Source organism: Eupeodes corollae, chromosome 1 (assembly GCF_945859685.1).
Source record: "Eupeodes corollae chromosome 1, idEupCoro1.1, whole genome shotgun sequence".
In the NCBI taxonomy this organism is placed as follows: Eukaryota; Metazoa; Arthropoda; class Insecta; order Diptera; family Syrphidae; genus Eupeodes; species Eupeodes corollae.
Window position 1 is genome coordinate 280,286,165 of NC_079147.1, and position 23,817 is coordinate 280,309,981.

General features: G+C 34.0%; 1 protein-coding gene across 1 annotated transcript in view; it reads left to right on the plus strand.

Moving 5' to 3' along the window:
- Positions 1–1,090: 1,090 nt before the first annotated feature.
- The window catches only part of LOC129943053 (uncharacterized), a 31,853-nt gene continuing 9,126 nt past the window's right edge, over positions 1,091–23,817 (plus strand). The window contains exons 1-3 of the mRNA XM_056052261.1: positions 1,091–2,680; positions 17,451–17,705; positions 17,788–19,295. Of these exons, the coding sequence (XP_055908236.1) occupies positions 17,648–17,705; positions 17,788–19,295 (1,566 nt within the window). The 5' untranslated portion in view covers positions 1,091–2,680; positions 17,451–17,647. The remainder of the gene's footprint in view (positions 2,681–17,450; positions 17,706–17,787; positions 19,296–23,817) is intronic.

Below are 23,817 nucleotides of genomic sequence, written 5' to 3' on the forward strand. Positions count from 1 at the left end.
ATAATCATAAAATCTTATAAAAATGACGTTTTCAAAACATTTTCATTGACAAACCTTGAACATCATTTTTTTTAAACTAGGTTAGGTACGGTCGCATACGTCATTCGCAAAACACATTTACATCAAAACATCGAAATTTCCATTAAAATTGGCAGGACTGGCTGACCAACAAGGACACTGCCATGCCAACATAGTATCGTCCAGAATCCTCGCATCTCTCAAAACTCTCATCCGCTCAAAGTGGATGGAAAGATGTTTGTATACGAAATAAGAAAACATTGGAATGAAACGTCTACAAGCTTTTGCATTTGAGAGCAGAGCAAAGCAGAATAGAGCAAGTAGTGTATCTCTGTTTTTGTATATAGCCTGGCACTGTCTGTCTCATCCACCATCATCATCATCACCCTCGCCCTCATCACCATCATCATCAACATAGTAAAAATCACATCAAAATATAGAAACGAATCGAGAGTACCAGAGCTAAAGTCAGAGTTAGAGTCAGAACCAGACTACACAAGAGATCGAACTTATATTGAAACATAACACAGAAACATCCCTTCCGGGAAATTTTTCCATACTCGTACATCCCTATCGCAATCCCACCCTTAATGTCTGTTGCGAAAACTCCAACTTTTCAATGAGCACACTGTACAACAGTCCTAATGGAATACGCCCGATTTGAGTTCAGTTGCGACCACGCTCGTTTTCGTAGTCATTTTCGTATCAGAATCAGAAGCAGAGAAGCAAGAAAAGAGGTTGGTTAGTTGCATTGCAATTTTTTAATGGTTTCTCTATTGGAAATGGAAAATGTGGAAATGGAAAATGTGAAAAACTAAAAATGCTGTATAATCGTATGTAGGCGATACGAGATACGAGTTTAGGAACATTTATACCCTAACTGTGAGAAATGCCAGTAGCAGATACGCCATACGCCATTAACATTTTCTTCCTATTTTTTTTTTTTATTTTCCTGGAAATGGAAAACGACTTTTCTCTCTCTGTTCTCGCTCATCATCACAGCTTAATACTCACTCATATTCACTACTTACTCAGTACTTTGGGCATTTTCCTTCGCTAAAGTTGTATTTTAGCGAACCAAGCTAAAGAAGTAAAGAAAAAAGGACAAAATAATAATTTTGATAACAAGATTATTAGGTACTATATTCGTAAACCGTTATAGTGTACATTACTGTGAAATAGGTGAAGCGAAAGCTTTTCTTCATCTCCGTTAAAAACGCGTTCTTCGTCCTGAGTTGTTGTCGTCGTCATCATAATCATCATCATCGTATCGTCGAAGTCAGTCGGTCGAGGAAATATACTTTTTCGTCTTCGGAAAATTCCTTTCCCTTTTTATTTTTAAAAAACACAAAACATTTTAAAAACCATGTCTCGTATTCGTAGCTCGTTTGTGGAAATGAAGAAAACATAATCACTACTAAATATATGAGTGCTGAAATAATTCCGCTACATAATTTTTTCTCACCCTTCTTCTATTTCTTCTTCTTCTTCTACTACTGCCACTGCTGCTGTTCCTGCTCTTGCTCCTGATCCTGATACTATAAACTGCTATATTCTATCTTCCCTCTGAAACTCTTGGTTATAATTTTTTCAAACGTCCGTCGAACTTCGTCGCTGCTTAAATTTTTCATTTAAAGTGTTTTTCCATAACATCGACGAAAACATCAAAAAAGGATATTTTGAAATTTATCAAAAAATAGTTATCATCGTCGTCGTAGTCGAAGTCGAAGTCGAAGTCGTCGTCGTTGCTGTCCTCATAATATATGTACAGCAATTTTTGTATTATAAGTTGAAACTTTTGAATCAACCCCAAATTGGACTCCTCCGGACTTGGGGTTAAATATTTGTCCTCTCTTCTTCTTCGGTAGTCGTCGTCGTCGTCGTAGTCGTAGTCGAAGGTATACCTTTTGATTTTTCGCAAACTAAGGGTGGTACAGTTTCTGTCGATATAATTTATCTTTTCACATCGTGGAATCTTTTTTCTTTTTTTTTCGTACTGTCGATTCTACCTACAATATGTGTGGTTGGTGTTAAAGTGTATATCAATATTTATATATATATAAAATATTATATGTTCAAAAAAAGTCCTATTTGCTGTACCTACATTCATATGTATGTACATAATAATGATAATTGGAAATATTCGAGTCGTATAAAGGAGCGAGCGAGCGTATAAAGGAGGTACCAAGTTTAATAGAGTGTAAAGTCCGTTTGTAAACGTGGTCCTTTTATTTCATCAGCAATCTCAATCTCAGTCTCGTTAAAGATCCTCGTTAAAGGACTCTTGATTCTATATATTCGTTAAATGTTTGTGTTTTTTTATGTGTAAATTGCTAAATAGTACAAAAGATACAAAAGATATATAAAATCAAAAAGTATCTACCATGAGAAAAAAAGATTAATATAGTTTGTCAAAAAATAAAAGAAGAAAAATAGAGTGTGACACCCAGAAGATATGTACCCCTGTTTCCTACATATCCCGAAAGTATGTCACATAATATAATAAAAGTGATGTGCATCTAACAAAAAAAAAATATATATATATATATCTTGGAATATTAAATAAATATCTCTATAAATCCCCTAACTAACTTAAAACAAAGCTAAAAAACAAAAAATATATAACAAATCCAATTAGAGGATTATTCTACAAAAACTCCAGGTTTGTATATATGAACATAGATACATTTGTATATTTATTGTTTGATGGGCTTATCTTATATCAAGATACTTATTTTTAGATACATATAAATATAAATATCTTCAGTCAAAACATATCATACTCGAAGATATACATATTGTATAGATACTCGTAAATGTAGGTAGGAAGGTATTTATATATGGTTGATTGGGTTTATTGGTACATTTTAATCTTTTGATTTTGTGATTTTCCTCGCTTTTCCATATCACTTCACGGGTTCGGGATGGGCATATATCTTTATCTACCTCTATATACCATCATCCATCTATCTAAATGTAGGAAAATGTAAAATTAAAAATATCTCGTGTGTATCGTGTTTGATTGGAGAAATTATCCTTTGAACTTTTTCTTTTTTTGTTTAATTTCTGTTGTTTTTCCTTGATTTTCCATGTTCCATGTATTTTATATAGAAAATATATCTAATGTATAGAAAATCATGATTGTTTAGTGAAATGAGAATGCACAATTAATTTGTATGGGAAAAAGCCTTGAAATACTTTTTCTTGTGTAGGTATATCTCTTTTTATGTTGGCTTCAATTGTTTAGTTGGGATTGGGATTAAATAAATAGGGTAAACCATGTTATTGTTGGCTATACAAGTTTCTGGTATACTTTTTGTGTGTTATTTTGTTTTAAAGAAACTAAAAACAAATATATAAATAACAATGTTTATACACATCTCTTATAAAAAGTTATTTGACATAGATGGGCAGCATCTGTCAATGGAATCATTTTTGAAAGCTCCCATATATTATGGAACTAATGCCAATGTTTGGAAAATGGAGTCAATGATTGACAATTTGCCAAAAGCTTTTTTATTGGTCGTTAATATTGATAGAAGAACATTATGTGACCAAATTATAATAATAATTCTGATTAATGATTTTGGTTTTAGTGTCTTATTAGTTCTTAAATGGTTTTTGTTATAAATGCTGACTACTGAATTTTTATATGATATCGTAATCTTAAAAGTAAACGGAAAGTATATATCATGTTTTTTGAGGTTGAACATTTTTATATTAAGTATCATGGGTTAAAAGGTAAAACTCATTTAATAGGATTACAGTTCTTTAGAGGGAATAAGATAAGTAGATTCAGTACTCATATAACTTTTTGGATTAACTAAATGAATTTGAATATCATTGGTTATTTTTAAATGATCGCTCTGGGTCAAATCAAAATGCTACTCCATTTTAGGTACCATATTCCAGTAAAAGTATAATAAAAACTTACCCTTTCATTAATAGAAAATGAACTCAACTAACATTCGATCCCGATTTTGTTCAGAAACTTTAATTGATTATTATCAGCTGAAGAAATATTTCAAAAATCGAAAGTTTTTAAATGAGTGACAGTATGGCTTTCGTAGCAATAGGTCCATGGTCCAAACAGTAAAACAAATCTTTACATCGTAGAAAGTAATATAATTGCGCTTTTGATTTAAAAAGCCTTTGATAGAGTTTGGTAAGGATAAATCACTTCTACGTTGAATTAAGAACTTCGTTAAGTACTGTTCAATACAAGAATTCTTAAATGGATTCAAGTTTAAAAACCACAAAATAGATACTGGAGTGCCCCAGGGCTCTAATTTGTTTCCGACACTCTTTCTTATTTTTATAATAATCTCAAATGATCTGCAACTTCTATGACAATAGTACTTCAAGTTTTCATTTTTCTTTCAGACTCAGGTTTCTCTTCTTCGGATGAAGAACTGCAACGACTTAATATGATAATCTCATAAAATTCCTACCTATGTATGAAACACAGTGGAATTCAATGCATCGAAAACCCTAATTTTCATCCCTGGGCTGGTGCTCCAGTAAGTCTCTTAAGTATTCAAATTAGAGCTTTTAAAATGAATTGTGGTAATAACGTCATTAACTAAATTACGTCACTTGAACAACGTCTGGATTTTTCGTGCCACACCCATTATCACGGTTATCACGGTTATTTTATTCGCCTTTGCTCTAGTAAAATAGAAAGTTGCATTATTATTTTCATTAAACAGTTCAACCGTGATATTCACGATCCTAGAAATGCTCAAAAGTTTAACCTCATGTCCATTTCGGTCGTACTGTGATGTACAGATATTTGTTTTTAGCCACATTAACTGAATGCGGAATTCCTTACCACACTTTGCCTTTCTTTTTCTTTGCAGTATTCAAGAATTCAAAGCCAATTTACAGCGACAACTAATTTTCTATTCCTCCGCTTTTCCTAATCCTAACAATATGTCTCTGGCGTATTAAAAGGTATTCAAAACCCTTTAAAATGTGAGCTAAATAACACTATTTTAAATTTAACGGGAAATGTACCGTTGTGTTTTTGTATTTCCCACTTCTGAGACCGAAATTTGAATGACTCTCTAACCGTCTAACTATAAATTGTACTTAAAGCTCGATACTTTCTCATTAACATTTATTTATTTTGTTTCGTTAAGTGTTCGTAAACCTTTAGTTTGAAAACATGTGCTCTCATTTCGTAAAGATGATCCATTTTTATTAAAGAAGTCATAAACAGTACCTATGTACCCGTGTTTTTTTGGTATTCGATATGTAGTACAGTGACCAATTTCCAAAAAACGATCCGCAGTAGTCCGGTTTTTATATTTGAAAGTTGATACAATTGAATATTGCTAGAATAATTTATCAAAAATTCCAAACAATATAGCGAAATTCAGACCAAAAGTGAAATCGTGTAAGCTGAAACAACTTGACATAAAAAAAAAACTTCAAAAAGGGGGTTTGTTCGTATACTCGAGCTCGAAGCTTGTCTTAATTATTCATATATCTGGATCAAGTTGAAATTAGCTGAATTCACCTCGATTTCGGTGAGGGATCGGATTCGAGTCAGAACTAGTGAAGAGGAGTTGATTTTACAGATCATTATGGTCTGTTTATTTGCATGTTTGTATACAAAAAATATAGTTCTGTTTTAATCAAATAAAAAAAAAATTGCACATAGAGTAGGTAGCATATTCTTATATGGAGTTAAACTATTCAGTTCTTTATTGTTTAACACGAATCAAACTATCTTACTTGCACTTCATAAGAAACATCGAAACACCATTTGCATTTTAGAAAGTGCAGTCAAACTTAATCATTTTTAAATGTTCTTGTGCGGTGGAAACACCAAAAACATATATTTAATCTAAACTGAGATAACCCTTTTGTAGAAACATAGCAAAACTGAATTATTATTTTTATAGTTTTCTCTTGCAAAATAAGCGCAGTCAGTCAATTTTCATTAACAAACCTAAATAATATCAACAGTGACAGATTGATTTTTTCCCCAATGGAAAACACATGATTCCAAATGCACAACTACTCAACGAACACTGCCATCGAGATACGAATGCAATATCAATTGTATAGCATCATTTGAGAACGAAATTACATAAGATCCATTCGAGACTCGTATACATATCAAAAATCCATCGGTAGTAAGATTCTACTTTAACTTTTTTCGGTGGTATTCATATTGTTTTGTCATTCGTGTAAAATCTTACTTTACTATTGATAGATTTTCCAACAAAAAACGCGTGTTCGTTCAGTTTAAAAAAAAAGTACATCGTACATTTCATGTGATATGTAGTTTCTAGAAATTAATTGTTAAATAGTTTCTTTACTATTAACCAATTCATTTCTTGAAACTACATGTCACATAAATCTTACGGATCGCATAAAACGAATATTATTTCACTGAACATAAATAAACACAAGCTATCAACTATGTTCCTAACCATACACACTTTAATATAATTTCTCATGCGCCAACTCTAGCATGATTTACCCTATGTAATTATGTGGGAATAGTTATTTTTATCATTTCGAATTTTATCTCTTCTAAGATAATTTGCTACCAGGTCAATTAATTTTTAATTATAAGAATAAATAAAATATTCTTACAAGGACATTCCAAAACGTCACCACCAACACCACCACCACCACTGATACCGAGCGAGCGCCTTGGCATTTTAATGCGCTTTTCGCATTGGTAATTTTAAGTTACCTTGACCGTTTGCATCAAGGATGTGATTCCACCACAAGGTCGATTTGGTAAAAGCATAATCATCCTCAAAGTTATGTGTGGATGCGAACATCTATCTCTGTACATAGTCTAGTTTGAAGATGTCTCTGCTCTTACCTTAATGCATTAACCATAAAGAATTATTTATCATCTCATCATCAACAAGCGAAAGGAACACTTCAAGTTACTTGGTCATTATAACATCATTAATATAAAATGTACCTTAAATGGAATGAGCAATCCACATCCTGCTCCTAGTGTCGGTAATTAAATGCTTAAAAGATTAAAAACCATAAGAATAAGATGTACGTACAAGATTCAACAGTCTTTTGTATAGTTCGTCATATTTTTTGTATACAAATTAAGAAAGGTCAAATGTCAAAAGTACGAATGTACACAATATGGTTCTTTTGAAAAAGAACTCATATATTTAAACAAGGTTAATGGTTTTGCTACTTAAGTCAACATGTCTTACATCAGTTATATAAGGAAAGTTCAACGTCTCAAGAAGGTTTTTATATGATTAAATTTATAATGAAAGGTTATTTTCGGATAGAATTCTTTTGTGGAAAAGTTAGGATATAAAATACTTTAAGCAGTGAAAATATTTGTTTCTGATTTTAAGGAAGTTAATCCATTACAGTTTTTCAATGAGGGCCGATTTTGAGGAAAATCTAATTAGAGTCACAGAAGTGTGGGATAACACTGCATTTAGTAAAAATATGCATTTCTTTTTTTTATCATAAGAGCTTTCACGTCCTTTGCATATGAATCCCCTGAAAAACCATTTCAAACTAAAGTCTACTTTATCTTACTTAATTACTTTACTTAAAACTAAACATTCCAAATTAAAGTTTACTTCATGTAAAGTTATCATGGAACTATAGATATATAATATTGCCTTACAATTCAGCTAATAACATTCCTATCTCAAATACAAATGTTTTAATGATTTAAAAATACGAAACAAGATGAGTTAATATAATGCTTATAAGATTAACTTAACTGATGCAAAAATAATTTTTTTTAAAAGTATCCCAAATTGTTTTCCAATAAGAAGTTTGATTTTTAATAGCTGTCACTTTTGTCTGTCTGTCTGTAAGATATGGTCGGAAGAAATCATGTCCGCTAAATGGAACTTCAGTTTTTTTGTTGCCTGATACTGAAAAAAGGAGACTTTCTTAAATGTACCGACTATAGAGGCAGCGGTCTACTTAACGTCGCTTACAAAATTTTCTCTGCCATAATATGTGACGTGTAAAGCACATCGACAACAACCTGATAGGTCCTTATTAGTGTGGTTTAAGACCAGGAAAGTCTACAAACCAAGATCATCAAATCGACACACTATCTCTTCATTGATTTCAAGGCTGCGTATGACAGCATCTACAGGGACGAGCTATATAAAGTATCTAGTTTTGACATTCCTGCCAAACTCATCTTAACAACTTAACAAAACTATTCGATGTTAAAAAAGGCTTCACACAAGATGATGCGCTGTTATGCGATTTCTTTAACATTGTCCTTGAAAGAATAATGCAGAGCTTTCATGTCAACACTAGAGACACTATCTTTCAAAAGTCTTTCCAATTACTGGTATATGCTGATGACCTTGACATTATCGGAAGAACTAAGCGTGATGTCAATGGGGCTTTTGTGAGTATTAAGGCAGAGATGGCAAAAATGAGTTTAACGGATAATGAGGGCAAACAAATACTACATGATATTATCAAGAAAGGACCTAAAATACCGACGTCCCGTATGCAAAGGATGTCAGTGGAGGAGAATATGGAACAACAGGCCAGAAGGATAAAAGTCCAACTACTGAGATGACTGGATCACGTAAAACGCATGATCTGGCCCGGAAAGTCTTCGAATCCACACCCACAGAACAATTCAGCAGAGAAAGACCTCAGATCAGGTGGCACGCACAAGTGAAAAGTTACTTCAGATAACTTGAAGTGCGCACGGGGAGACACCTAGATTGAGACCGAGCTAGATGGAAAAGTTTTCTGATTGAGGCCCTTGTCCACACAAGACCGTAGTGCGACTTTAAGTGAGCTATCATCATTTGACAAGTCAAAACTACTCCATTGCTAAAATGAAACGTTACCACTCTTCGAAATTGGTTAAACTGACTAAATTTGAACATTTTGTTTTAAGTTTTAAATCCTGGTCTTAACTGATAAAAAAAATCATCGAAACCATAGACGTTGCTAAAGAGCAACTTCGAATATTGCTGCTGTAGAACGTTGGATAGGTTAGGTTAAAGCGGCTGTGGATTCAGAATCCACACACTTAGGCCAAAAGAGAAGGCCAATTGTGATACCACATGAATCTAGAGAATTACTTCTTACTAGTAGAACCATTTTGAGATTTTTATAAAGCGAAGCAGATATTTGATATCCTCTTTAGCTAGTTCACTGGAATTATCAAAAGAGTATTCTCCCAGATGAAGTTTGCGTCTTAGTGAAAGAACAGGTCAAGTGCAGAGGAGGTGAGAGATTGTTTCTTCTTCTTCCTCGTCCACACAGCTCCTGCAGAAGTCATTTGAGGCTACACCAAGTCGTATTGCGTGTGTGCCTTTAAGACAGTGTCCCGTTAAGACACCTATTAGGAAGCTAATATGAAGTCTGCTTTGAGATAACAAGCGCCTTAGGTCTAGTGAAGGCCATATGAGTTTTGTGGCTGCGCATGTTGGTAAATTGTGCCACCTAGAGTTTGCTATCGCAAAAGCTGATGGTTCCATTTTTAGCGAGTTCATCGGCTCTACAATTTCCCGTGATGTCACTGTGGCCCGGCACCCAACAGATGTAAATGTTATATTGCTGAGTCATCTCCATAAGAGACGATCGACTATCGAGGACTGTTTGTGATTTGGTTGAGACACCGTCAAGAGATTTAATAGCAGCCTGACTGTCGGAGAAGATGCGGATATTAGAAGTTGATATCACGTTTTCTCGTAGCCAGGAGAGAACCTCTTTGATCGCTAAAATTTCCGCTTGGAAGACGCTACAATGATCAGGGAGGCGTAATGAGATGCTTAGATTAAGCTTTTCTGAGTACACACCACTACCAACTCCCCCATTTGGCTTGGATCCATCTGTATAAAAATGAATGGTTTTGTCATCCAGGAGTTTTTTGTCTTCCCATTCATCTCTGGATGGAATGGATACTTGGAAGTACTCGCTGCTACTTGTTTGCTGAAGATGTTGAAGGGTTTCATATGGAGGAGAGTGTCTGACGCTGCTGAGGTTGTGGTTTTCAATGCCTCACTTGTGCAGAGACAAACAGTGCGTTGGACTCTGCTGAGTTTATCGTAGTATGTGACTTTCTCCAGTGCAGTCGGCCATACTGCAACCCCGTACATGAGTATTGGTCGGGTGTATATGACCGATGTGTATAGCCAATAGGTTATGAGAGGTTGAAAACCCCATTTGCTTCCTATGGCTTTCTTGCAAAGGAAAAGAGCTATTGTGTCTTTTTTTAACCCTTTCCTGAATATTAGGTTTCCAACTTAATTTTTTGTCCAATATCAGAATAAGATATTTGGTTTCATTCGTCAAAATTAGTGGAACACCTTTTATTGAAATACAATTGCAGGGATCTTGTATTTTCGTCTAAAAAGGACGAGGTCTGTTTTTTGAGGTCCGCAGTGATCAGCCCGTATTGAGCGTGTTGAGTGCGTTTTGGAGAAGGTCTCTCAGTAACTCGTATCATTGGCGAAAATCCAGATTTTTCGATTCCTCTTCGATGCTTGGAATTACGACTTCCTCAACCGATATTACACTGTACTTTGTATAAAACTTAGATCTCAAAAATTTTTAAATTCGTTGAACACAAGAACTCAAGTCGATTGATTTGCCAGCAGCTTCCTGTTTTCGCTGTTTGGTACCTTAGAATGCATGAAAATGATCTGGTTTTTATCGAAAAATCAGTGAAGAGGCCGATTAACTTTGAAGATTTCGTTAATAGGCATAATTGTCACATTTTGGACTTTAAAAATTCAAGAATGATTGTTGAAAAGTCTTTCCATCATCCTTAACGTTTCATTGTTTACTGCAGTTATTGGGGTTAGGGCGCTATTGTGATTGGACCTTAGTTATTCTATGAGACAGGTCTGTTACGGAAAATGGATTATTCAACCGAGTTATGATTTGTGATTTTGAATGCCTGGAATTGAAAGATATTAATTTAAACGATTTTTAATAAACAACAAAAATATCCGGCGCTAAAAAAAAAAAAACAATTACAAATCACAATATTATAAGAAAAGTTTATTGACCCTGTTATTTCTCGGACAGGTGATCACATTTTGCCAATGCGATCTTGATCTTTTTTTTTATGAAGGCAAGTGAATGATAAGGTCTGTGCAATCACCTTTGAATCTTTCCTCTTTATAATAAAGCAAACAGCCATAGATTTCTAAAAAAAATACTTATATATTTTAAACCCATGCAGATAATCTGCATGTAACAAGAACAGACGATATTCAAAAGAACAAAGGACCAATGAAACTACCTTGAGGAACGCCCGAAGTATTACTTATTAAACCAGAAGATATACCACAAAACCTACTGTGTTTTTTCTAATAGATAGGTACAGAAAATTCCATTAAAATTGTAAATTCTTAAATTTCAGTCGCAGAGGGAAGACACAAAAGATTTATTTCATTCGATCTATGTACGTAAAATGCTATATCTCGTTTTTATTTCTATTCAAAGAATGCTATAATGAGATAGCCAATAATTTTAATCCTTACCCCAAAACAATTCCATTGTAATACTATCACCGCATATGAATACCCATCAATTTATCCTTGAGCCTTTCTTCAAACATACATACATGTACATATTTCAAACGTTGTGTTTACAGTTATATTCAATACGGCTTTATTTTTCACCCCTATTGTTATATTTACAAACTAATATAAATCCACATCTTCCATTTAAATTTTTGAACGCTCACTTAATTTTAAAACATTTAAAGGGGTTGTCATCACTCTTTTCATTGCCCTTTGTATTAAAAAGAATGCATGTTAATTCACATTTACCTCTCCTTCTTGTAATCTGAAGACATCTGTTACAAAAAATGTTAAGCAGGAAAACCACCTTTAGTATGTACAACGATTTGACATTTTTCAAAATTATCTTCAAGGTAAGATCAAATATCAAAGCAAGACTAATTTCAACAACCCTAAAATATAATTTAAATATTATTTTGTTTCAAAAACTACCAAATGTTACAATTTTAATAGCTTATCAGTGAACTTATAATGTATCTGAAATAATATTGCATACCACCGTTACCAAAAAGCATTTAGGTACAAAGCTCTTGAAGAAACCCTAAAAAAGTTTGCAAGAATCTAATAAATACCTGCTTTTATATTTAAAAAAAATTAATTAAATGTGAAATCAATATCATTAAGTATACTATTTAGAATACCTAAAATTACAAGTGTCCATCCTCATGGAAATATTTAATTTCCCCAAGAAACCTACCGACCCGTAGCAATTTAAAATCAGTCCACTGTTAGAAGAAAAAATTCAGCTATTTGCCAAATGTTTTCTTATGCCAGGTATTGCCTATTACTCACAGGGCTTTCCATTGCTTTAAATTTTAAGCTCATAATACCATCCTTGTGTATTTTTTTAAACATACATATATAGGAAAACCTACTTAACTTTCCCTTTAAGGAAAATAAGGAACATAGCATAGCATTTCACTAGGTCAAGAAAAAATACAATAAACATAAGTAATTTCTCTTTATTTTATTTGTTTGAATTTTTGTTTCTTTGGTTTATCGTTCCGGCTAAATCAAAAAATATTTTTGGCAACGGAAATATGTAGAAGGCAGTTTGTTTGGTTGCCAACTTCCGACGTCCGACAGCGACAGCGACGGCGATGGTGACGGTGATGGCGACGTCGACGTTTTTGTGACATAAAGTCTACTTTCAAAGTTACACAACATGCAACACCTGTGCTATAAATATTTTGTATTATTTCTCGAGTATTTATAGAAATAGAATCTTGTCGAAGTAATGTCCTTTAATTTAATAATAAATGTGTTGTGGCCGCCTCGCCTTAATAAAATCTTCAGGTTCATTAAACAATACATCTACCGGAATCCTTGAAAGGTCCTTTTTTAAAGCTGTTTCTTCATAATACAGCACAGATGTAAAATGTACATATTTCAAAATTGAATATACACTAAAGTATACTCGTACCTTACCTACATAAGCTGTAAGACTCTCTTCATCATCGCAATGAAATATATGTTTCTGGCGCTGGGTTTCTTTTGAAAATGCCACAGAAAATAATTCTACTTTCAACTTTACTTCTATGTTGTTTTTGTTGGTTTTGTTTTGTAAGTTTAAAAATGTAAACAAAATAAATTCTTTGAAATACATAGTGTCCCGGAAACCGACGATAACCTCTCTTGGGTGCTTAAAGCCTCTCCCTCTTATGACTGGCCACGAATACTTAATTTGACCTTACTAAGAGGTGTCCTTCCTGACGGTGGCAGGATAGGGCAGGGCAGGCAGGGCAGGGCAGAATAGGGAGATTTCCTCTGCTCATGTTTTATGAATGTACATTTCATAATATTCCCTTGGAGTGTAATTTTACTGTGTTGGCTACAGAAATAAAATAAAAACAAAATAAGAACATGGTTGCAGGTGATTCAGTTTATTTCAGAGCAATAGGAGGAAGTTTAATTACAAGCTGTATGAAAAAGTTTAAGTTTTTACAATTATAATAAAGTTTTTGAGCAATACGTATCCGACGAGTATAGATTTTAACTTTCATGCAATATATATTTGGTTTTTGTGCATCGCATCAAAGCAAAGTGAGTCTAACTTATGCAATTAAGTTCGTAAAAGATATTTCGATTGGGTTTTTAGTTGTTTTTGTTTGTTTTGAAGGCAGAAGATAGTAAATTTTGTGGAGTTGTTTTTTATTGATTCATATACTTGTATATGTTGTACATACATAGTTCAAGGTTCCTTGAGTTCTGGGTTGATCCGGAAGAATTTAGTTCTTCACTCGGCCATGAGAAGATAGGTTTTTGGGCGAATTTTTGTATTCTTATTTTCTTCTGTGGTACCCTAGTTTTCAATTTAACTTATAGATGTGGTGTAGACGTATAGAGAGGAACATCAAAGGGAGCACATATATTCACATTCGAATGGATATGACTTTAAGTGGCAATTTCCATTTTTTAACATTGGAATAAATTTCTCTTCTTACTTAAATTGCGAATAAATTTATGGTAATTGTTTGAGTTTTTGTCGAACCAATATGTGAGTTCTTATAAGTATCTTCGATAAAAATCAATTTAAATGTAAAATATCTATAGGTAAAGTTTGTTTAAAATTTTAAAAGTCAATTTCTAAAATTTTTGAAGAACAAAAATAAAATTGTTCTGTTTGAAGTTTGTCGTCTGTTTCCAAACGTATACAAGAGTCATTTCTTTCAAGGTTTCAAGTTGGTAGCAATGGCATTTGACACATGCCAAACTCAGATGTCATTTATAATGTTGGTTGCATACTTGTCATTTCCAATAATTGGTAGCTTAACAATTAAACAACCCTTTTAATTGTATAAAACCTTACTATAAAAGTGGTAATTCAAACTAAGCTTCTATTCAGGCATAACCCTATGTTTATGGACACCATACACTTGTGAAGAAATTTATAAAATAAATAAATTTGGATCGTTGAGAATTAGAGCCTAGTGACTTACAACTCTCAACCATTCCTGCGTGTGAGTATTGTTGTCAGGAATGGAGAGGACCTAAAGTTTTAAGCTGAATCCAACGGCTAATTTGAGAAAGCACTTCCCATGACAAAAATTACTTTTGGAGAATTAGTCAATTCCTCGCAAGAGGCAGTACCCATGAAAGAAACTTTAGCCATCTAAAGGGCTAAAGGGATAGGCAGGTATAGAGCCAAATACCTCTGGCATGACTGGTCCAACTCACTAACCATCATGCTACGGTGAAGAAATTTAGTAAAGGTAAAATGTTATTGATATCGTAAAGGCTTCATTGTTATTTATAGTCAGTCGACAAAATTCATGTTGCAATTATTTCTCATGAATAGAACATATCGGTTTTCTGGCATTCGAAGAAATAGATTTGGGCTTGGCAAAAATCAATAGGCACCAAGCGGGATTGCCAATCATACTCGAACAATAATCTGAGTACCAATCACCGCTGTACCTAATGTGTGTAGATTTTGAGAAGGCGTTTGACCGGGTCAATCGTGAATGCATCTGGAGATCGCTTATTGCGCAAGGAATCCCTGAGAAAATTGTCGCGGTTATTAAAGAATCAGTACAACAACTCAAGGTGTTTTGTTTTGCACAATGGACAGCTTTCCGACTCCTTCGATGTGCGTCAAGGAGTAAGACAAGGAGATTTCTTGACACCAATTCTGTTTTTGCTGGCGATTGACGATGTGATGACTGCCACGGTGGGTACAAATGAAAGACACTGTATCCAATGGAGTATGTTTGACAAGCTTATCCACATAGATTATGCTGACGATATATGTCTCATGCCGTGTTGGCAGTTGTTGGAGAGTCGGCTGGCAATCCTTAAGCCAGCCAACACAAATAAGACCAAAGTAATGACCACGGGCCAAAGCACACAAGTTTTTCTAAGGCAGGGGACCATAGAGGAGGTCGAACAGTTTAATTATCTGGGAAGTTTTATAGCTCTCGATCGCGGAACAGACCTGGATGTTAACAGTAGAATAAACAAAGCCCGTAGTGCATTTGGAATCCTTTATCCTGTGTGGAACTCTAGCAAAATATCGCTACTCACTAAGTTGAAACTCTTCGAATCCAACGTCAAATCAGTGCTGTTATATGCTTCTGAAACATAGAAATGCTCTGCCAACATCTCGAGCAGACTACAAGCTTCCGTTAACCGTTGTATGCGTTCTATTCTGAAGATCCAGTGGCCGCAAACCATATCTAACGTTGAGCTGTGGAAATGGCGTTGGATAGGCCACACGCTGAGGAAACCTGACGACAATATAGCAAAACAATCCGTCCAATGGAATCCCCAGGGTAATAGACGCGTTGGAAGACCAAAGACAACTTGGAGGTCATCAGTTTTGAAAGAGACTCTGTCTCAAGGTATTCAATCGTGGCCACAGCTGAGGTTAGTTGAGGTTCATCGAGATAGGTGGAAGGATCTTGTTGCTGCCCTATGCTCCAGGAGAAGTGAAAGCGATGCTTTACTTGCAGCCGGGCAACATATATATTGGCAATTGAATTTAATGATCATGACTTGGCCAGTATCTTTTTCCAAAAAGTAAAAAAAAATGAATTTTGATTTTAGGGTGTAAAAACCTTGCTGGGCCCGTGATTTCACATTTTTTAAAAGTCAAATATCTGTGGGGTAACACAAAAGCCTTGCTTCGCAATCTTCCATTCGCTCTACATAACGCTCTAAGTCGTTCACTTTTATTTTTTTAATCAGGGCAGTGTCGCTGTATAGCCCGTACAGTACATCGTTGTATATTCTCCTCCACTCTCATTCTAGGGAGACGGGTACAAAAATCGGCCTAAGAATTTTTCTCTCGAAGCATCCTAAGATGCTCTCGTCTTTCTCTGATAGGTTCCATACCTAAGCGCCACAAATGAGACCCGGGATGATGAGTACCTTATAAATGGTGACTTGAGATGCTCGAAAGAGAACTTCACTACTCTCGTGCCTAGTTAACACAAAATTAAAGCTGCCAATGGTGACATTTTGTCAAGATCTAATCTTGTACGGAAGATTTGAAACAGCAATTTTAACAACTCTGTTATTCGGAGACCGTGACCTTACAGTGCTCTATGTTACTTTGCCTAGGCTTTCACAAAACACAAGTGGAAGAAACATTTCCGTGTAAAAGAGGTCCAAGACGTTGAAATAACACATGGCAACAGTACGCCTTCGTTGTCAGTTCACGGAAAGAACAATCGTGAGCAACATAAACGTCTGTGCGGAAAATATCGTTAAGATTTTAGCCTACAAGGTAAAATAAAACATTTAACATGCTTGTGAACGGATTTAATACAACTTATAATTGTACCCGTGAGGATGTAATGGTTAGTGCGTAGGACTGTCGTGCAGAGAACTTGCGTTTAAATCCTGCCTGTGTCTTACGATTTTTTTACGGATAAGTACTGCCTTTACCAAAGAATTGAAAAGTTATCCAAAAGTAATTTTGTCTTGAAAATTTCTTTTGAAAATTAGACGTTCTGATTAAGTTAAGAGTCGATAAATTTTAACGGGATTAGTAATGGCTATCAATCTGATTATCAATAGCTTTCAAAATGTTTATACGCGACTTGCATTATGTTATCACACACTCTTAACAAGATTATGAAAAGTTTATAGTCGGTTTAACGGCGACATTATTGATAGCTTTTAAGCGACACTTAAATGTCATTGAAAAGTGGAGAGATATACAAAAGAACAAAAAATAAAGAATATAAAAAAGTTGTCCAGAGTCACCGAGTGGTCGAAGATGAGCTTCTTTAGTTAATAAGTATATTGTTTATATTGGTGTATCTGGAATCTTGCATGAAATGTCATATTCTATATTGTTCCATTTTGCGAATCAAATGTCAATTTTGTTATTTCTAAAAAAATATTGTTTTCGCGTTTTTATTTATTATTAAATTGTATTCCTATTCTTTTCAGAAAATCAATACTTCCAATATCAACGAGTGCAGGATTAAAAACGAACAAAAATCAAATGTTAACTACTTAGTTCTGGAGTAATTTAAGAGCAACAAATAGCCAAACTTTATTCTTGTTAATTTGTAAAGAGGATACGTGAAATAACGTTCCATCAACAACGGTTTAAATTAACCAAACCAGTTGGAAGTTATGACGTCATGAGACCAACATTTGATCGACGCCTCTGGATATTACTGTTCCTTATTTCATTGCAATGTAAGTTTTCTTTGCTTGTTGTTGGGCGCCATCCAAAATAATTTTACTAATTTATTATTATTTCCATTTCTTACACATGCAGGCTTACAAACAACAAATCAACAAAACATCATCAAAATTCTGAAACAACAGTATCTGCAACATCAAGTAGTTCCTGCACAATTGGCAAATGCAAGTGCAACACGAAACGACCAAGATCACTTTGTCGTATCGAATGCATTAGGTGATATTAAAAAGAAATTAAACAAACAAACGATAACATCATTGTCAAATACAAGTGTTATTAAATCAAACTCATGTGCCAATTGCTTAAGAGTAGCCAAAATATCCAAACATCAACACTCGAGTCACAAGCATTCACGACTCCTCGATGACCAACATCGCAAATCAAAAAATCCGCTACCACTGCTTCCATTCCATTCCCTTAGTAATATGACAGTTGCGTCATCTCATCATATGTCAATGTCAATGTCATCAACGTCATCGTTGTTAGCCAATAATCCATCCCTTCAAAATTATACCAACAACAAAATTGCAAAAATTTCATTTGTGGCAACTAGCGGATTGCAAAATGAATTCCTGCAATCTTATGCATCTCGAAAAGGGCCAACAACTGCCACCATCACCGCAAGCACCATGAACACCACCGAGGAAGCAGCTCAAGCTGGATTTATGCTTGAGACACAAAATCAACTAAGAAAAATACAAAATCAAAAACAAAATAAAAAACAAAAACAACGCCTAGCACATCGAAGAGCCAAGCGTGAAGCGGATAATTCGCTTGATCTGCTGCTCTCGAATTCCAGAGGTTCAGAGTTGAGCAGTGACAGCGAGGAATTCCCAATAGATGGCATTAATAACATAAACAAGTTACTCAGCTCAAGTAATATTAGAAAAAGTGATATTAGTATAAACAAAACAAAAATAGATTTATCAACTTCGTCTTCTCTATCTTCATCATCTAAATCTAAATCTAAATCTAAATCTGCATCTGAATCCGCATCTGAATCGGAATCGGAATCTTCGTTTTTAGCTGCCGATGCCGTTCCAACCCTACTCTACTCCCCAATTTATCTTCCGCATGAATCTTTATCTTTATCATCGGCGTCATTTGAAGACGTCCGAACTCCTAGTAGTAGCAAAAGGAATAGTAGAAGTAAGATAAGTAAAATTAATAATAATAATATCCTGCCAATGGCATCTCCATTGCAAATGGAAACCGCCAACAACAATTACAGTGATAGTAGATCGAATAAACTGAAAGGATTTCAGTCTTTTAAAAAGAACGAGCCTATAATTATAATAGACGATGTCGAAGAATTCGACAGCGGGAGAGGTTATAGCAGCAGCGGTGCTGATGGTGATCGAGACGATGTTTCACTTAGCAATCCGACGGGAAGCGATGAGAAAGGTGAATACTATTCGAATGGAAAACCAATTGCAATGCCATTGCGTCCGGTTATTCATCCATTCGACGAAGATCACGATGAGGAAATGTCGGTGGTTTATGCCGAACAGCATACCGAGGTGCGCTTGGTTTGTGAAGTCGATCTCGATATAGTCAGCAGTTCGTGGTATAAAAATGGATTGGTGAGTATTTTTGTGAATATCAAATTTTTTTTTTTGGATTTTAGAGAATCACGGAGAATCACAATGATTTATGGAATTCGACTGGCAATCTTCCAAATCAATTTTTATTAACTCCTCAGCGAACTTAGAAACAACGGAATGATTTAACCTCGACCTCTTTAATGCCAATCTTTTGCTGTAATAATCACGATGTACGCACTTTTCAGTGCGATTGTTCAGTGAACATGAAAACTTCACAGTCAAAGGGCTGTCTCTAGTCTAAATTTCGTGCAAAATGTCTCCAATTTATATTTTTTCCCTCCTCGTAATGAAAATATTTTAAAAATGCTCATCTAAAGTTTGCTTTTTGAATTATGTTCATATTGTACGATTTGCATTTTCATAAATAGTGAAAATTCAAAACTAAATTTTAAAATTTGAGTACTACAATAATTTAAAATAGATATTTCTTAAAGAAAGCATTTGCAAGAAACACAAACCCAATTTTCATTTGCACAGGAAAATATTGTATATCCCATTGTTGCGAGTAAATTTTTAATTAAAATTAAATAATTAGGTGGCGCAACATTTCTTTGAGAACTAGAGCCTCGTGACTGTCAACTCTCTACCATTCCTCAGTGCGTGCAATGTTGTCAGGAATGAAGATGACCTACAGTTTTAAGCCTAAACCGAATGGCTACTTTTGAAAGCACTGTCCATGACAAGAATTGCTCTTAAGGGATTTGTCAACTTCTCGCAAGAGGCAGTTTATCCATGGAAAAGCTTTTTGGCAAAACAGTCCTATGCACTAACCATCACGCCACGGGTACTATAATATTTGGTTAAAGATATTTAACAAAATTCAATAACTTTAAAAAAGTTATGCTATAAAAATACGACGCCCCAAGTGTATAAGTTTGAAACTTTCTGTTATGAAGTATATTATCAGTCCTTAAAAAATAATGGTGATTGGAGTAATATGACCCGTGCAGTCATTACGGGCACTGCATCTAACGAAATATTTTCAGATTTCAAGAAAATTCAATTTCTTTTAATGAATAGATTAATTCGCTCAATGCGATGACTTTCAGACATAATATATTAGTCAATGCTTTTGTCGCTAATGATTTTTTAGGAGTGTCGGTTACTGCAATGTGCAATAGCAGTGTAAAAATTGAAGTTAGCAGAACTTAATACTATTTTAGCACATCATTAGAAATGGTAGTTAGTTAGTAGACATACTTTTTCTAAATGCAAACTATAGATTCTAAAGTTTGAGGAAAGCAGTCAGAATCGAAGGTAAGTACCACTCGCATTTCAGTGTCAAAAAATAATTGAATTAGCTTCCTGGCAATTAGCTTCCTGTTTAATCAACGTAAAAAGTTTATACCAAATACTTTTTTTTACGGAACTTCAACCAAATTTTGTTTGATTTTTTCCTTTTCACTGTCTGTTTTTATTTTATAGTCCAGTTAATAAAGGTTTTTACTTCAAAAAAAATCCAACAGTTTTAAAACTTGGCATACTTACTAAGGAAAGGCTAGTGATGAACCAAAAAAAGTCCCCAAGAATCCGACTTGAGCTGTAGTGGCAGTTAAGAGAAACATGAAGATTGTTTCAGTTAAGGACCTTGCATATGAAAGCGAACAACGAATGGACGTTAATTCGTCTGATTTTACACATTTCAAAAAGTCAATTACAAACAAAAACACATTTAAATTATAAGAAACCATTTGACACGAATATTAGGATAATGAAATTGGCATTTTGTTCTCTAAAACAAGAACATTTTGTACAACCAGTTTGGCAGTAATGAATTGCAGTGTTGTTGATACGAACGGTCAAACTCTATTCGCGTTCCACATACCATACCCATGTGAAAGAAAAGACAAAATATGCGAACATCCACAGTTCGTATTTCGTAGTTCATGGACAAGATGATTTATTCACGTTTATCCCGAAAATTATTTTCTAGTTATTAAATTTCCTAAAAAAATATGGTATGCTTTTTTTTCGCGTCTGTATTTGTTCACAAAAAAAACTGTAGTATTCAATTTGTATGTCCCTTCTTACTTCTGAAATTTGACAGCTTTGCAATGTCTGTATTATCTATAATTTGCCTCCCCACAATCTTTATGTTGCTCACTAGTAGAAAAAAGAACGACAGTGAATTTCATGAGTCAATGAGCAGTCAGCCCTAGAACCCATTTGCTAAGTACACTATCAATGACTCCACGCCCTGTTGTCAAGCCACCTATACTCTTCACTCCACGCATTAGAGTTTGTTCAATCGTCTGGTCCTACCACACTCCTGTCCAAAATCAGTCAGTTCCTCTCATAGTAAAGTAACCTTCTCTCACAAACTTTTTAAATTCATATGGGGTCATCACAGAAGGCAGTTTTATCATGTCCTGCAAATACAGGATTTGGCGTACGAGAAATTCAAATTATTCTCACATTATTCTCAAACATATGTTCAAATGCTTCATAATAAGGTTAAAAGCTGTTGACCGACTCGGAATTATTAACTTCCCATAGGAAGTTCTTGTAATGGGTCCGATTTGTCGAATTGAAAATTTTGACATTTCTCAACGTGTCAAGGTCTCTAGAGTCGAAATGAAAGATTTTTAAAGAGATGTCTGTGCGTGCGTGTGAACGTACGTTCGTACGTCCGTATGTCCGTACACCCGTTCGTTCGCGACGTTTCCTTCACCGTCCATAGCTCAAAAACCAGAAGAGATATCGACTTCAATTAAATTTTGTTATACAGATAACAAAATTGTTTTTACCATAGCAGTTTAAAAAAAGTGAACAATTTGATTAACCCTCAATATCTCACGTACCAATGACGCTAGAGACTTGAATAAAATTTTATATAGTAATTGTAACGTGATAGACCAAACAAGTATATTTAAAAAAATGAAATTAACGTTTTTTTTAAATAAAAAAAAACTGACAAAAAAAAGTTTTACGAATAAAAAATAATTTCATCTCCAAAACAATTTTGTGCAACGAAAAATAAAATTTTGAGAAAAATCGAATTGGCAGTTTTTCTTATAAAAATAAAAACCTAAAAACAACATTACTCAAAGCTGGTAAAAATTGAATTCCAACATAAATATCTTTTCAAAAACTTGAGATTATGGCTTCGAACTAATTTTAACTTATAAGAAATATTGTTTTCAACATTCTGAAAAATTTCGAGAAAAATCAAATTGACGGTTTCTGTACAAAAAATAATAAAAGTTAATAAAAATTGGTTTTCTACTCAAATATCTTTTCAAAAATTTGAGATATTGGCTTTAAACTACTTTTATCTTTAAAAAAATATTGTCAACATTCAGTAAAACTCTGAGAAAAATCAAATTGACAGTTTTTTTTACAAAAAAATAAAAATTTGAAAAAAAAAATACTAAAACTAGGTAAACATTTATTTTGGACTCAAATAACTTTTCAAAAATTAAAAATATTGTCTTCAATCTATTTTTATTTTGGAAAGTTATCAGTGTGGATCGCATCCCAGCTACTTTTTTTATTTAACTTATAGCTCTTGGTTTTCTACCATTTTTGTTAGCTTGGATCAAATCATACCTTGAAAACAGATCCTATGAGATAAAATTTAGAAATTGTCATTTAAAACCTTTTGTTGTTCAATCTGGTGTTCCCCTGGGAAACCTTCTTGGCCCTTTTCTGTTCACCCTGTCTTTTAACGACATATCGAAATGCTGCGCTGAAGTGAATTTCTCATTTTTTCTGATGACATGAAGATTTTTTAAATATATAAGTCCACCCATGATCGTATTTTTTTACAAGCTGATAGTTTCCCATTTAGGTGTGAGAAAAATAGCATTGCACTCAACTCTTTAAAATACCAGGCGATAACTTTTACTAAAAAACGAATCGGTAGTGTGTTTGTCACAGCAAAAATTCTGTAGCGTCTTCACTTTCAAAGATTTTGGTGTTCATTTCTGTTCCAACTTAGAATCTACACATCACATTAATTTTATTGTTAAGAAAGCAAGTTCTATGCTTGGTTTTATAAAACGCTGGGCAAAGGAGTTCAATGATCCCTATGTTAATCTTTCTTTGTATAATTGCCATGTTCGTCCTAATCTTAAATATGCTTCGCAGGTTTGGACTCCCTTTTACAAAATTCATAGAAAACGTACATATTGAATCAATTAAACATAATTTCATTCCTTTTACCCTAAAAGGTCTTCTTTGGGATCATCATAAGTACATGTGTTAATTGTTAGTAAAAAATAATACAATTATAGCCTAACACATGCACAAAATACAAAACATAATTAACATTTACCTATTTCAGAACAAAATATAAAATGAGAAAGTTTACGATAGTGGAGCACTGATTCTAAACAATGATTTTAATCCAACCTTATTTAAATTTAAAACTATCGATGAACAGTTTAAGCTAGGTATATAAAATGCCCAATTTGTCAATATGTATAAAATCAAATGTACGCAGGATCTGTTTTCAAGGTATGATTTAATCCAAGCTAAGAAAAATGGTCTAAAACCAAGA